Source organism: Myripristis murdjan, chromosome 7 (genome assembly GCF_902150065.1).
Source record: "Myripristis murdjan chromosome 7, fMyrMur1.1, whole genome shotgun sequence".
NCBI classification, from domain to species: domain Eukaryota; kingdom Metazoa; phylum Chordata; class Actinopteri; order Holocentriformes; family Holocentridae; genus Myripristis; species Myripristis murdjan.
Window position 1 is genome coordinate 3,462,532 of NC_043986.1, and position 14,697 is coordinate 3,477,228.

Sequence of the window (14,697 nt, forward strand, 5' to 3'; positions counted from 1 at the left end):
AAATTGAAATGAATTTGTAGAGTAAGAAGTAGGACCAAAAAATCAGGTCGAGTAATGTAATAAGTTTCTATGAAGTGTTAGTCAAGTATAGTTTAGTTTAGTGTAGTTAGTAGTTTAGTTTAGTTTAGTTTAGCTGAGGTTGGGATTTCTGACGGCGCGCTGTGTCCTTGAACGCAGCTCCAGTCAGGAGGCTCGTCGTCAGCGTTAGGGCACGGCGCATGCGCACACCGCTCCCTCTCTTCCTGCTTCCTGAGCAGTTAGCACAACAACAACAACACAGCAGGCTGAGCTCACCTGTGCTGCCGTGTGTGTGTCCCGCTTGTTACGCTCCTCTGTTACCTGCCGTCCAGGTGTGTGTGTGAGTGTGTGCGTGTTCATGCGTGCTCATGCGTGCCGCGCTGTGTGTCGCGCTCGCGCTCGGTCTCGTGGCCTCGCTGCTTTGCGATGCGGCGGGACGTCAGTTCACCGAGGAGGAGATGGCCGGCATCCGGTAACACACACACACACACACACACACACACACACACACACACACACACACACACACACACACACACTCTTGTAGCTTCACCTCGCAGCTCCAGCAGGACAGTAAATGGTCTGAAGTGTGAGCTAGTGCAGGTGACAGTAAACGCCTCACCTGCAGTATGAGCTGTTATAATAATAATAATAATAATAATAATAATAATAACAATGATAATAATAAATAACAATATATTATAATAAAACCCAGTATAAAGTGTGTCAGTGCTCAGGGCTGGGACGATATGCTTATCCTCTGATTCAGCACCATCATGATACTCAGGTGTCGATTTGATATGTTTTGCAATTCAATAACAGGATTTATTGTGTTTCTAGTTTTTTGACTTCTCCTCTAGTTTGTGTGTGTAAAGTCTGATGAGGCTGTGATTCTCCTAGAGGTCACTAGAGGTCATTTTCTCCAGCGACGTCCAGTGTGACAAAAGTCTCTGCCTGCAGTGAAACGGCTGCTATGGGGGCCAACATCATCACACAGGAATCAAATGTGGCTCATTGAATCCACAAGAGTCTCAGCTTTCCAGTCAAAGCAACTGATGCAGCTCCAAGACTGTTTAGGCCCCAGTCTGCACACACACACCATTTTACAACAGGCCACAAGAACACATGTGGACTGCAGGCTTTGGGGCCCAAACTGCATGGGATTAGCAGAAGGTGGGCGTGTCTGCAAAGGGGAGAGAACCCATTTTCATTCACACAGCTGGAGGTCAGAGGTCAAGGGACCCCGCTGGAAACACCACATGACAGATTTTACCTTCGCCAGCTTTGGAGCGATATTTATTCCCCTTGCAGACAACCTAACATGACACGCTTGGTACCAGTAGTTTCATATGATATCAGTATCTGTATGCTTGTAAAAAAAAAAAAAAAAAATGGAAAAATAAGAATCACAATAGTTCAGTGAATTGGTTTTTACTTTTCTGCGGCCCTAGTCAGTGTGGTGCTGAACAGCTTTAATGCTCCTTGGTGCAGATTCCCCGAGTCTCAGGAGGCATCAGCCTGCAAGGAGAAATGTTTTGCATGTTCTTGTGAAGTGTTTGCATATGAAGGAACCACAAAAGGGGCCCGGGGCCTCAGGTTGGACAGCCTGCCTCCGCCTGTTTGACTCACTGAAACTTGAAACCTGAAACCGGATCGCTCTCCTCGGAGAAATCAGGTCGCTGCAGCTGCTCAAGTATCAGAAGTCGGCCGAGAAAAAGAAAAGTTTGAATTTAGTGTGTTTAAAAAAAAAAAAAAAGAAATTGAATTTAAAAAATGTCCGCAGCTTCATTAGAAATAACTCTCAGGTGCTGATGTGGACAGATCCTGCCAGATTGTGATGGCTGCACAAACAACTTCTGATTTATAGTCCGATTTGTGTTGTGACAAGCCCATTTTTATGTATTTATAGCGCCCCCTAGAGGCCCATTTGCATCAAACTTTCAGAATAAGTTTCAGGTACATCTGTGGACATATCCTGCAAGTTTCGTGCTCATTGGCCCACCAGTTGTTGACTTTTGTCTATTTATGTGTTCAGCCACGCCCCTTTTGAAGCTCATTGGTCAGTATCTTGAAAACAAAATAAGAAATCAACAAGCGTGATGCAGTCTTATGGGTTTTGAGGCAAATTTGCAGAATGAAGATTAATGAATATCTGTACCAAGTTTCCTGTAAATTGGACAGAGTTATGAATTTCTAAAAATCCAAATTTTGACCTTTAATTATAACTCACACTCTGAACTGAACACTCTTCCACTGCCTGTCTAACTCTCAGTTTAATTTATGTTCCAGCCAGCGGATCAAGTCCATGTTCTACCACGCCTACAACAGTTACCTTGACAACGCCTTCCCCTACGACGAGCTCCGCCCACTCACCTGTGACGGACAGGACACCTGGGGCAGGTGGGGCGACGTCACTCTTTTTTTTTTGACAAACAGAAAAAAGCCGACTGGTTTTCTCTGCGCGATCGGACAGAGATCAGAAATGTGTTGGGCGATTCAGACCCTCACAATATCAGGAAATGAGACAACCAGCAGGGAAATATGGAAGAAAATACGGGAAAAAACACACAGTACACAGAAAAATATAAATAAGCATCGTAAATGGAAAATAGTTACTCATATGTAGGTTTTGAGAATTAAAAGAGAGCCTGTGCAGAGCTGAGCCTTAAGGTGCTCAGTGCCTCTGTACGCAACAAGAAATCACTGGCAACGTCAAGTTCACTAAAATGTCATGTCTCTCTCTCTCTCTCCCAGTTTCTCCCTGACTCTGATCGATGCTCTCGACACTCTGCTGGTAAGGTCTGAACCTGCGTGGATCTTTGAATCTGAAAATGCAGCAACTTTAACAATAAAATAATAAATAATAAAACTTTATTTGTCTCATACCAGAATTGCAGTTCAAAGTGCTTCACAATAAAAAGAACATTTGAAAACACATTAAATAAAACATTAAGAAGGAAAAGGCTAAAGATGAGAACTTTGAAATAAAACAAAAGATGCCAATAAAACAATAAAACACAGCACAGTGTGGAATAAAATAGGAGCTAGTTAAAGGCTAGAGTGAAAAGGTAGGACTCCAACAAAAACCCTTTTTCAGACAGCATCTAAATTACGTTATTTGATATGTCATGTGTATAGAAACAGAGGAGAAAATGAGTCCTGGTGATTTGGCCTGTTTCAGTGGTGAATTCCCTCTGATGATGATTATTATTTCGAGCCGTAGTTAAATGTCCTGTGTTGATGTTTCCTGAAGGTTCTGGGAAACCAGACGGAGTTCCAGCGCGTGGCGACGCTCCTGCAGGACACCGTGGACTTCGACATCGACGTCAACGCCTCCGTCTTCGAGACCAACATCAGAGGTGCAGGCACATTTTTGTCATTGTCATTGAATCGTTTTTTGCACCATTTTCCAGACAATTTGTTTGTTTTTTTCCTGTGCGACAACTAAAACAAGGTGTATTTGTAGAGAACCATGATTTAAAAAGAACGCTAAATAGATTCATTTACTTCCATCATCGGCCTCCTCATTCGGGTGAAAGTGCACAGTGTGATTCCTTATGTTCAGCTTGTTGCCAAAATATTTCAGTGTTGTGTGACGTCACTTCCTCCCTTCCTCTTCATAAAATCCAAAGTGTTTCCAAACACTGACTTTTAATGCAGAGGTGCTGGTTTGATGTTTCTTTCATCTTCACCTGACTGTTTTCTGTCGTGTGTGTCCTGTAGCTGCCCTGCTGGACGCTGCTCATATACTTCAGTTCCGCGTTTTTTAATCATTTTATAAGCATCGATTATTGACATTAATGCATCGATGCCGGCTCGCCCCATGTCCGCATCGCGATGCATCTAAAAATCGATTTTTTTTCTCCCACCTCTACAGGGAGTGAGCCGTTACCTTCATGGACGGGGCAATAAATCGATTAAATTGAATCATAAGATTGCAGATTTTGACTGTGCATGTTAATAACATTATTAAAGCAGCTGAGTGCACCAGCAGCATGATCGTCTCTGCTAAGATTCCCATCAGTTCGTAGTGGTAAATTGTTTTATATCCCAAGAAAGAGCAAGCTTTGAACTTTAAATTAAAACAGAGATCAGATTTTTTAAGACATTCACACATGCAGTTATGGGCCAGTGAAAATCTGACATGAAAACTTTTTTTTGGATTTGGAGAAGCTGCCATCCAGAAAGCGATGCATATATCTGTCTAACCATTAATGCTTTGAACAGTCCATGTATGTATCTCAAAGGTCTGAAAAAAATCAAGAAGCTGGGGCAAATACAAAGTTGTTTTCTGAAGGCCCAAACATGGTCCACCACAAAACCCGTGTCATTTTTTTTCCATTTTTGAGGGGCTGGCATGCCTACCAGTTATGATATATGACAGATGTTTTTGTATATTCTGAGAGAGTAGGTAGAGGTGTATTAATGTACCACATTTCAGTTTCCTATGTGCTGTAGTTCCTGAGATATTGACACCTGAAAATGGAGGAAAGATAAGGACGCGTGAAAATTGCACTAAAATCGACACATACTCCCCTCACTAAATTGTCCGTATCTCAAAAAGTATCCATCCGAGCAAACTAAAATTTTACAGTGTGCCTTTTGGATACACAAGGAACAACTGGTGAATTTTTTGAGACCCAAGTGCGTGGGATGTCCTGAAAATTTGTTGAAATGACATGGAATGACCCGAGTGTATTTTTCAGCCACATGGCGGCGCTCTAACGTAATTGTTCAATTTTGTGAGTCACCGTGCTGCGGCTTGATCGCTTTATTCACTGTCACTGCATCAACAGAGCCTTCCACATGTTCACAGTGCAGCCACCTCTGCAGGCTACTTTTACTCTTAATTTTAATTTTTATTTGTATTTATTGTATTGTTGTGTTTTCCTGTGTGCAGTGGTGGGAGGTCTGCTGTCGGCCCACCTGCTCTCTGGGAGGGCGGGGCTCGAGCGGGAGATCGGCTGGCCCTGTGCCGGACCGCTGCTGAGGATGGCCGAGGACGCTGCCAGGAAACTGCTGCCTGGTACACACACACACACACACACACACACACACACACACACACACTTAATGAATCCAGGTCTCAGCCAGCGAGGTCTGTGTCATTGCCCTCTGTTCAGTGTCGTGTTGTTTTGTTCCCGCCGCCCTCGGCAGCGTTCCAGACGGCGAGCGGCATGCCGTACGGGACGGTGAACCTGCTGCACGGCGTCAGTCCCACCGAGACGCCCGTCACCTGCACCGCCGGCGTGGGCACCTTCATCCTGGAGTTCGCCACGCTGAGCCGGCTGACCGGGGACGCCGTGTTCGAGAACGTGGCGCGCCGAGCCCTGAGAGCCCTGTGGCACACCAGATCTGACATCGGACTGGTAACCTGTCTGTCTGCCTGCCTGTCTGTCTGCCTGTCTGTCTGTCTGTCTGCCTGTCTGCCTGTCTGCCTGTCTGCCTGTCTGTCTGTCTGTCTGTCTGCCTGTCTCCAAAGTCCTAAATGCCATCCATTATAGGATTAAATGAATTAAGAAATTTGTGCTATTTCATCCCCAGAGATGTTTATGAGAAAAAAGGTGGAAGGAATTATTTCTCCTGTCGGTCATGACTATAAATACGACCTGACCCCATTTAAAACAGTCGTGGTATAAAACAAAATCCCATATTTGTATATGATGGCAGCCTGTTGGTAACACAGTTATTACATTAGAATGGACATGGGGATGGGTTGGTGAAAAGTCTTGTCTTTTTTTTTTGTGACCAAATTTTTATTATTTTCCGCAATTAATAGCAGGTCAGTTCACATATTTAACATACATAATTCTTATGCAAACTCGTTAGTCTCCTATGTAGTACGTGACTGCCTGACATCCCCTTCCTTCCCATCTCCTTACCCCTAACATCCTTAGGTTCCTTGTAGGCACCTTAGCATTGAGGAGTGCATACATCATACATCAAAGAAATGAAAAAAAAAAAAAAAAAAGTCTTGTCTATTGAAGTTATTTGATAGAGTACAGTAACCTATTTAAAGTACCTCTTATTTCACCATTTTTATTGCAGTAATTCTCCACCTTACTTTAGTTTTTTTACTCATAATATTTCTCACCTTGCTTTTCCTTTCAGTTCTTTCCCACACACACACACACACACACACTTCTCGGGTCTCTGGCTGCACTCACAGCCTTTTTCTTTTTGACTTTCTTCGCCCAACAAACATTCAGAACCAACATGGGGTCAAAAAACGTTTCCTTTGTCCAAAACGTTGTAGTAGGGAGGGAGTTTATTTGCCCGAAAGGCTCTGAGTTTTGATCCCCAGCTCTACTACCAACATGTTTAAGGCTGTGTGTGTGTGTGTGTGTGTGTGTGTGTGTGTGTGTGTGTGTGTGTGTGTGTGTGTGTGTGTGGACAAACCAAGACACTCGTTTCATGGTGACAGAGACCAGGAAGCGGTGTGGAGGTGAAATGTTTATTACATCAAGATAAGATAAGATAAGATAAGATATTCCTTTATTAGTCCCACAGTGGGGAAATTTCACGCATTACAGCAGCAAAGTGGATAGCAAAATATGAAGCAAAATTTACATTATAAATAGTATAAACAGATAATAAATAGCAAAAAGCAATATAAACACTATAAACAAGGAATATAGAAAAAACAAAATAGAAATATGAGCAATTTAAACAACAGAAGAAAAAGCCCAAACCTGGGGAACAGTCCGCTCCGACGGAGGTTCAGGGTTAGTGTGAAACCATGAGACCAAGTGACAGAACCCGACGACCGGTACTGGGATTCAGATGGAAAGCCCTGAATTATACTTGGGTGGCCGTTAATTTACCAAGCATGACACGTGTGAGGGAAACACTGCTGTCCTTCCTCACCTTCATCAGAATCAGAATCAGAAACACTTTCCTGAACCCTGAGGGGGAAATGATCCCCTCCAGCCCTTAAACTCACACTCTGAGACAGGATCTGTGGAGGCTCAGGAAACCTGTCTCTCTCTAACCTCAGGCCTCTTATCCGCCCACCTGTCTGTCCCTCCAGGTGGGTAACCACATCGACATCATGTCTAAGAAGTGGGTGGCGCAGGACGCCGGGATCGGCGCCGGGATCGACTCCTACTTTGAGTATCTGGTGAAAGGAGCCATCATGCTGCAGGACGAGGAGCTGCTCGACATGTTCCTGGGTAAGTAACGCCTGACGCCTGTCGGCCTGCGGCGGCGTGGGCGGCTCAGAGGAGGGCGGGCTGCTAACAAACAGGTTTCCTGAGGTGGTAAAAAACAGCTGTGGTGCTTTTTTCATCCCCGCCACATGACTCTGGGTCGATAGAGAGTCTGCTACAGGCACAGAATCAGGAGAGCAGAGCCAGATCATTTTTTTTCTTTTTTTTTTGAGGAATTTAAATGGTTTTTTTTGCCGTTATTTTCCTGTTTGAACTGGAAAGTAGATCCGACAGGAAACTTCCACATAGGCCAGTGGTTCTCAACCCCTGTACATCCTCCAGGTTGCTTACCGCCCCCCATTAAATATCATGTAGTTTGGTCGTCTCTCCTTAATATTAATGTTGATTATTATCTTGTTTTGTAGTTATAATTAGTATTCATTTTGATTTAAAAAAAAAAAACCCTACACTTTACAAATTGACAATTTTGACAAACAATCTTAATTGAGGTGTCGCTTAATTACTGTCCGCAGTCAATCAGAAACTGTGGATTAACCAGCAGCCAATCAGAATGATGGGAAAAAAAAGGGTTTATTTCAGAACGGAGAACAAGAACAGCGTTACAACATTTACTGGACCAGAACAGCCTATAACAGCCCAGTTTTCATGGAAATTATTGGTGGAAAAAGCAGAAGAAAAAATAGCCAAATTTTGTGATTAGCAGAAGAATGACCTGATTGTACTTTGACGAATGATTGTACACAAAAAAATGGGACTTGTTGTTTTCTTAAAATTGTCACAATCCTGTTTGTTGGCGTCGGTTTATTTGCCAAAAGCGTTAGTAAAAAGTTTAGCAGGGCGACAATACAGGGAGGTATCGTGAAACTACAGTACAGAAAGTTTACTTCTAATTAAAATTGTATTACATTCAGTCTCACTCCCAGCGAGTCTGCAAAATTATAGTCAGTCCATCACCCACCATTTAAACTCCCTGTACTTTGCACTGTGGCCGACAGAATTAAAATAATAGTATTACAGCAGCAGGTAATCAGCTGTCGACCCCCTCAAAGTTTTTGAAAGGCCCTCCCCCCTTTAATTTACGACCACAAGATCAACAAATCAAACAAAACTGCAAAGTCATGTACGTATGCAGGTTTAAATTCTGCCTCCAAGCCTCACAGGTCATTTAAACACCAAATAATGAGGCCAGAAGGCTTCATGGATACATTTATATTGAAATTTATTTATTTGGATAAACCCCTTGAGATGCATCATCTCATTTTCGGGGGGGTCCAGACATATAAACAAACATAGACTCGACAATACACAAAAACAGACAAAAACAAAACAATACAATGAGAAATAATAACAAAACAAAACAAAATAAAGTAAAAGGATGACATTAGGACAATACAACCAAAGGCCCCAATGGCCAACACTGGAAAAACAGCAAATAATGTGTATGATAAATTCACCAAATCAGAAAGATCATGCAGCTTCAATGAAAACAAGAGCAGGCCGAGAAAGAGCGCTTAAAAATAACAAACGATGAAATAGATCTGATGTTAGCAGGTAAATTATTCCAATCTGTTGGTGCTTTGGACATAAATGATCCTCTGCCGAATGATTTATTGACACTAAGAACAGAAAAATAGAGATGGGTAGAATGTCTGATATGATAATTTGATGTATACGATATAAGAAACTGCTGTAAATAAGGTGGACAATTAAAATAAATACATTTATATATGAGTTGTAACCAGTGCATATGTCTTCTCACATTCAATGATGGCCAGTCGAGTCTATTAAACATGAAGCAGTGATTCTAGTCTATTATAGGCTGTGTTAAGCGAGGCAAGATCTGATTTTTGAGCATTTTGATGTATGACATCACAATAATCCGTGACTGGAAGTATTTATATGGACTTTATTGATATCAAGAGGCTGTTGCGGTGCCGCTGACGTTCAGGGCGTCCGCTGTTGATCGATGTCAGGTTTTCACCAAATTTGGAGTCCTTGAATTTGACCAAACAAGTCAGACTCACACACTCTGATGGCCGTAATCTACTGTATAGAGGGGAATATTACAATAAATCCATAATCCGTCACAGGACTCAGACTCAGATCTATACAGAGGAAGGAAACGGCTCCTCAGAACCTCCTGGACCAGCAGACGTTACACTAACATCTCAGTAATAATCTCAATAATCTGCCGTGTCTCCTCGCTCAGATTACGACCGAGCCATCCAGAACTACACCCGCTTTGACGACTGGTACCTGTGGGTGCAGATGCACAAGGGAACCGTCTCCATGCCTGTGTTCCAGTCTCTGGAGGCCTTCTGGCCCGGGCTGCAGGTGCACACACACACACACACACACACACACACACACACACACACACACACACACACACAGTGACATCCACACTAATACATTTTCATTATAAAAGGCATAACTTTTGCTTAAGTAAACTCATTTTTATAGGCAAGCCTGTCCGTAGATCTCTATTGAAAATCTTTGGAATGACTGTTTGTCTCCTCCGTCTTTTTATGTCTATTTTTTATATATTTGTTTTTCTGTGCATTTGTTTTTGTTTTGTTTTTTTATTTTATTTTACGCACGTGGGAAGCGCTATGCACTGTGCTACATAGATAAAGCTTTACTGACGTATGTACTCTGGTGTTTTTGAGCCTCTACAAACAGACTTTTGGATTCTCTGTCGGCCCGTTTTAGTTTGCGGATCCGATCAGGCAGACAAAGCGCACTGACAGAGAATGACAAGCCAAATAAAAAACATTATAGCCTCACTGTCATGGCTTCCTCTGGTGATGGTTGATGCTCAAATATGTCGTTGTATTTGCTTTGCGGCGCCTCCCAATCTGTATTTTCCGCCGCCTCGGCCGCCCTTGACTTCCAGGAACAGTTCCACCTCATCGTCGGTCCAAGCAAAGAAATCTCTGCTCTTAGTTCTTCATTTTCCTCTGAAATATACTCTGCACCTTTCCTCCTGTTTGCACGGCATGCCCTGTGCATGTTAGAGCTGGGAATCTTTGGCCACCTAACGATTCGATTCGATTATGATTATGAGGGAAACAATGCGAACATAATTTGATTATCGATGCATCCTGATGCGTCTCGATGCACATTTTTGTGACTGTCATTGAATCGTTTTTTGCATCATTTTTCAGACAATGTTTTTTTACTGTGCGGCAACTAAAACAAGGTGTATTTGTAGTGAACTATGATTAAAAAGAACGCTAAATAATTAATTTACTGCTACTGAAATTTCGTGTTGCCAAAATATTTCAGTGTTGTGTGATGTCACTTCCTCCCTTCCTCTTCATAAATCCAAAGTGTTTCCAAACACTCGCTTTTAATGCAGAGGTGCTGGTTTGATGTTTTTTCATCTTCACCTGATTGTTTTCTGTCGTGTGCGTCCTGTAGCTGCCCGGCTGGACGCTGCTCCTATACTTCAGTTCCTCGTTTTTTTAATCATTTTATAAGCAGCGATTATTGACCTTAATGCATCGATGCCGGCTCGCCCCATGTCCACATCGCGATGCATCTAAAAATCGATTTTTTCTCCCACGTCTAGTGCACGTGCCTGGTCATGTGATCATGTGTTTTCAGGCGTGTTGGTATGGACGCAGATTATTTCTAATACGGTGCTGAAACGCTAACACGGACACGCAGGTTGTTTTAGATTTAAAATGCGTGTCTTTGCCGTGTGTGTGTGTGTGTGTGTGTGTGTGTGTGTGTGTGTGTGTGTGTGTCAGTCCTTGCTGGGGAACCTGGACAGCGCTGTGAGAACCTTCCAGAACTATTACTCTGTGTGGAGGCAGTTTGGAGGCCTGCCTGAGTTCTACAGCATCCCGCAGGGCTACACGGTGGACAAGAGGGAGGGCTACCCGCTGAGGCCAGGTCAGACCCGCGCACTCTGACTAACTCACTAACTCACTAACTCACTAACTAACTCACTAACTAAGTACAGCATGCCATAGAGCTTGGTACTGCAACATCATGATAAACACTGATAGTGAGTCCTGAGCAGGAGCCACACAGAAGCTGTTGGCTGTTGGATGTTGATTAAACAGAACAAGAACAATGATCTGAAAAATAAAGTAAAATAAAATATTCAGTTTTTTAACCCCAGAATATTTGAAAGCAAATTGCTAGTGTTTTTGTTTTGTTTTTTGTTTTCCCTCATGCCTCGCTGCAGCAGTAATGCAGACTCACTGGACTTGAAGTGCACATCCTGCACGTTTTGCACGACTCGGCAAAAGGCTAAATCCCGACTGTCTGGAGATTACAGGGAAAAAAAAAAAAACATGCTGCTGCAGAAAACTTGCCACAGTTGGAAACAGTGTACCATGCACAATTTTTTTAAAAAATTGAATTTGAATTAGAATGTTTGAATATGCTTCCTGTTGTATTGATCTGCCAAGATGTAATGGCCCATTTTATTTATTTATTTATTTATTTGTTTTTAGCAGAGCTGTAGTGTAGCGCAGGGTCTCTAACAAGCTTATAAACTGACTAATTAACTGAATGTGTAACTAACTGACTAATTAACTAACTGACTTATTAACAAACTGACTTATTAACTAACTGGTTTACCTCATTAATTAACCGACTGATCAGCTGACCTGCTAACTGATGACCAGCTGCTATAAACAGGAAGTGCTGTCTGACCTGTGTGTGTGTGTGTGTGTGTGTGTGTGTGTGTGTGTGTGTCAGAGCTCATAGAGAGTGCGATGTACCTGTTCAGGGCGACAGGTGACCACACCTACCTGCAGTTTGGCCTCGACGTCCTGGAGTCTATAGAGAAGATCACCAAGACGCCGTGTGGATACGCCAGTGTGAGTCTGTCTGTCTGTCTGTCTGTCTGTCTGTCTGTCTGTCTGCCTGCCTGTCTGTCTGTCTGTCTGTCTGTCTGTCTGTCTGCCTGCCTGTCTGTCTGCCTGTCTGTCTGTCTGTCTGTCTGTCTGTCTGTCTGTCTGTCTGTCTGTCTGTCTGTCTGTCTGTCTGCCTGCCTGTCTGCCTGTCTGTCTGTCTGTCTGTCTGTGCACACCCACTTTTACATGCAGTATTTCCTGTAGCTGCTTCACAATAAAAGCCTCTCGCTGGTTCGCCAATGTAAAGCTTTTAATATGAAACGGCGACATTTTTGGACCCGTGTGTGATTTGGGTGCTGTGTGTTAAAGCACAGATGTGTGTCCCTCAGTACAGGCGAACATACACACACACACACACACATATGCACGTGCGCTGTATAAATATGTATGTAACAAATTGTTTGCTAATAAATTCTGTTACATTTTTCCATGTGCTCCTATTTCTTTGCATTTAGGAGCTCATTTACTCACATTCACTTGAGGAGAAGTTTCATGTCGAGCCCTGGTTCAGGCCTCATTTCCCTCCACAAACCAGCTGCACTCCAGCGTTTTCGTCATTACATCAGTTAATCGTCTGGCGATTGGTGTTTTTACTTGAGAAATGATTAGAACAATTAATCTGTTACTGAAATTACAGCCTGTTTTTTTTAACTGATTAATTTTAACATTTCCCGTCTGAATGTGATGTTTTCAGGTGAAAGACCTGCGAGATCACCAGCTGGACAACAGGATGGAGTCTTTCTTCCTGGCCGAAACCATAAAGTACCTCTACCTGCTGTTTGACCCCGCCCACTTCCTGCACGGCGGCGAGGACGAGGGGGCGGGGTCCTGGGAGGAGGGCGGGGAGGGGGGGCAGTGTGTTTTAGGGGCCGGGGGCTTCATCTTCAACACGGAGGCTCACCCGCTGGACCCGGCGGCACTGCACTGCTGCAGCCGCCACACGCAGGAGAGGCAGGAGCTGCACGACCTCCTGCTCAGCCTGTCGCAGCCCGCCAAGCCGGGCGCCGGCCGAGCGCCGCCACCGCCGCCGCTCAAACAGACCGAGGCCCCGCCCCTCAGCCAATCGGAGAGCATCGCCCTGAAGCCCGGCGAGCGCAAGGCGGCCCCGGTGCTGTCGTGTCCCGTGCAGCCGTTCAGCGCCCGGCTCTCCGTCCTGGGACAGGTCTTCTCCGACGACACCTGACGTCCGGGTCGGCTCGCCGTCCCGGCACGATGACTGAAGCGGGGTCCGGGCCCGGCTCGCCGCTCTGGGCTCGAGTCTGATCGGCTGCTGGGTCGTCCCGCTCTGAAGGTCTCCTCTCCGCCTCGGGGACAGAAACAGCCTCGCTCTCTCGCTGACGGCGGTTTGGAGGCGGTTTCACGATGATCGATCGCGGGGTCGGTTCCCAGAGCAGCTTGTCGACTTTCAGCTGAAATGAAAACACACAAAAAAAGGACAGAAACGGCGTTAAGGGGTTTTCACGTCAGCTGTACAGAGCTCGCAGCTGGAAATCCGTCTGAAGTGAAAGTGAGGAAATCAGAAGGTCTCAGCAGCTTCAGATGTGCTGCGTTTTTATAAAATGTGGCAGACAGTCAGAGCACACACCGCCGACTCTGCAGGTTCTGCTGTCCTGTTACTCATTCTGATGTAGATGAGGTGACTGTAATTCATTTAAAGCTAAAATGTTTAAAGTGAATCATCCGGCCCCTCCAGCTGTCCTTTGTGTTGATGATGTCATCAGCCTCCACAGCCAATCTGACGCTGACGTTGGCTTCCTGAACACTTCGCTTTACTCTTCTTCCCCCGAAAATATCCCAGCATCACAGAGGAGATCATTCCTGGCAAACAGGAGGATCATGAAGTAAATTATAACCTGCATCTTGATTCGTTCACACTGAAAAAAGTTTATTTTGGTAGCTTTAAAAAGTGCCAGATTGTTTGGTGCTGATGTTTCCTCTCTTTGATGTTTGTGATATTATTATTTTTTTTTTCATAGGAGGGAAAATGAATCATCATCCTCATCATCATTGTCTCAGTTAAAATGACCTCTGACCTCAACTCAGAACCTCTGTCGACTTTGTCTCTAATTTAAATTGAAAGTAAAATATTGTATTTATTAAAAAAAAAAAAAAAAAAAAAAACACTGTTTGTTTTGTGATTTGTGGAGAGATGACGGAGGTTGGACACGAGCAGGTCTTGAAAATATAACAAGTCTGAAATATATATCTGAGTTTATGTAATTTAAGGCCTCAAAGGAGCTTGGATGCATTTTACATTCAGTTTTAGAATCTGCAGGAAGTCTGTCATCGGTCCAGTCCGTGTGTTATTCCAGCTTTCAGAGTTTGATCTGTTTGCCTTCATTGTAAATAGTGGAACTGAAGTGTCTTAGAAAAGTGTCATCGCTTGAAATCTTTTTACCTGGAAATACAACAAACTACAGCCGTCAGGAGCATCTGAAGCCAGAATGAGCAGTGACGGCATCGGCATTTCCATGCACATTCATTCATTCATTTATTCATTCATTTTTTATTTGTTCCTTTCATGAAAATGCACAATAATGCACTATGAAATGAGTACAAAAAAATTCACAACACATTTCAAATTGATGCTTTTCATGATTAGAAAGGAGCAGAGAAGAATATACTTCTTATTTTTT

At 43.7% G+C, this 14,697-nt stretch overlaps 1 protein-coding gene across 2 annotated transcripts; it reads left to right on the forward strand.

The window, feature by feature from the left end:
* Positions 1–234: 234 nt before the first annotated feature.
* Positions 235–14,169, forward strand: edem2 (ER degradation enhancer, mannosidase alpha-like 2). Of its 2 annotated transcripts, none has more exons than XM_030056393.1 (11): positions 235–490; positions 2,308–2,418; positions 2,773–2,812; positions 3,272–3,377; positions 4,919–5,044; positions 5,176–5,387; positions 7,049–7,190; positions 9,397–9,521; positions 10,943–11,087; positions 11,904–12,025; positions 12,756–14,169. In XM_030056393.1, the coding sequence occupies exons 1-11, from the start codon at positions 387–389 to the stop codon at positions 13,242–13,244; spliced, it is 1,722 nt and encodes a 573-aa protein (XP_029912253.1). In that variant the 5' UTR covers positions 235–386; the 3' UTR covers positions 13,245–14,169. The 2 variants fall into 2 exon arrangements, with proteins under 2 accessions (XP_029912253.1, XP_029912254.1); XM_030056394.1 differs by having other exon boundaries at positions 254–350.
* The last annotated feature ends 528 nt before the right edge of the window (positions 14,170–14,697 follow it).

Bases quoted from the DNA above. Each gene is read 5' to 3' on its own strand.
- edem2 (XM_030056393.1), top strand. From the start codon at position 387: ATGCGTGCCGCGCTGTGTGTCGCGCTCGCGCTCGGTCTCGTGGCCTCG. The intron at 3,378-4,918 runs GTGCAGGCACAT...TCCTGTGTGCAG, and splicing joins CTTCGAGACCAACATCAGAG to TGGTGGGAGGTCTGCTGTCG. The intron at 7,191-9,396 runs GTAAGTAACGCC...CTCCTCGCTCAG, and splicing joins GCTGCTCGACATGTTCCTGG to ATTACGACCGAGCCATCCAG.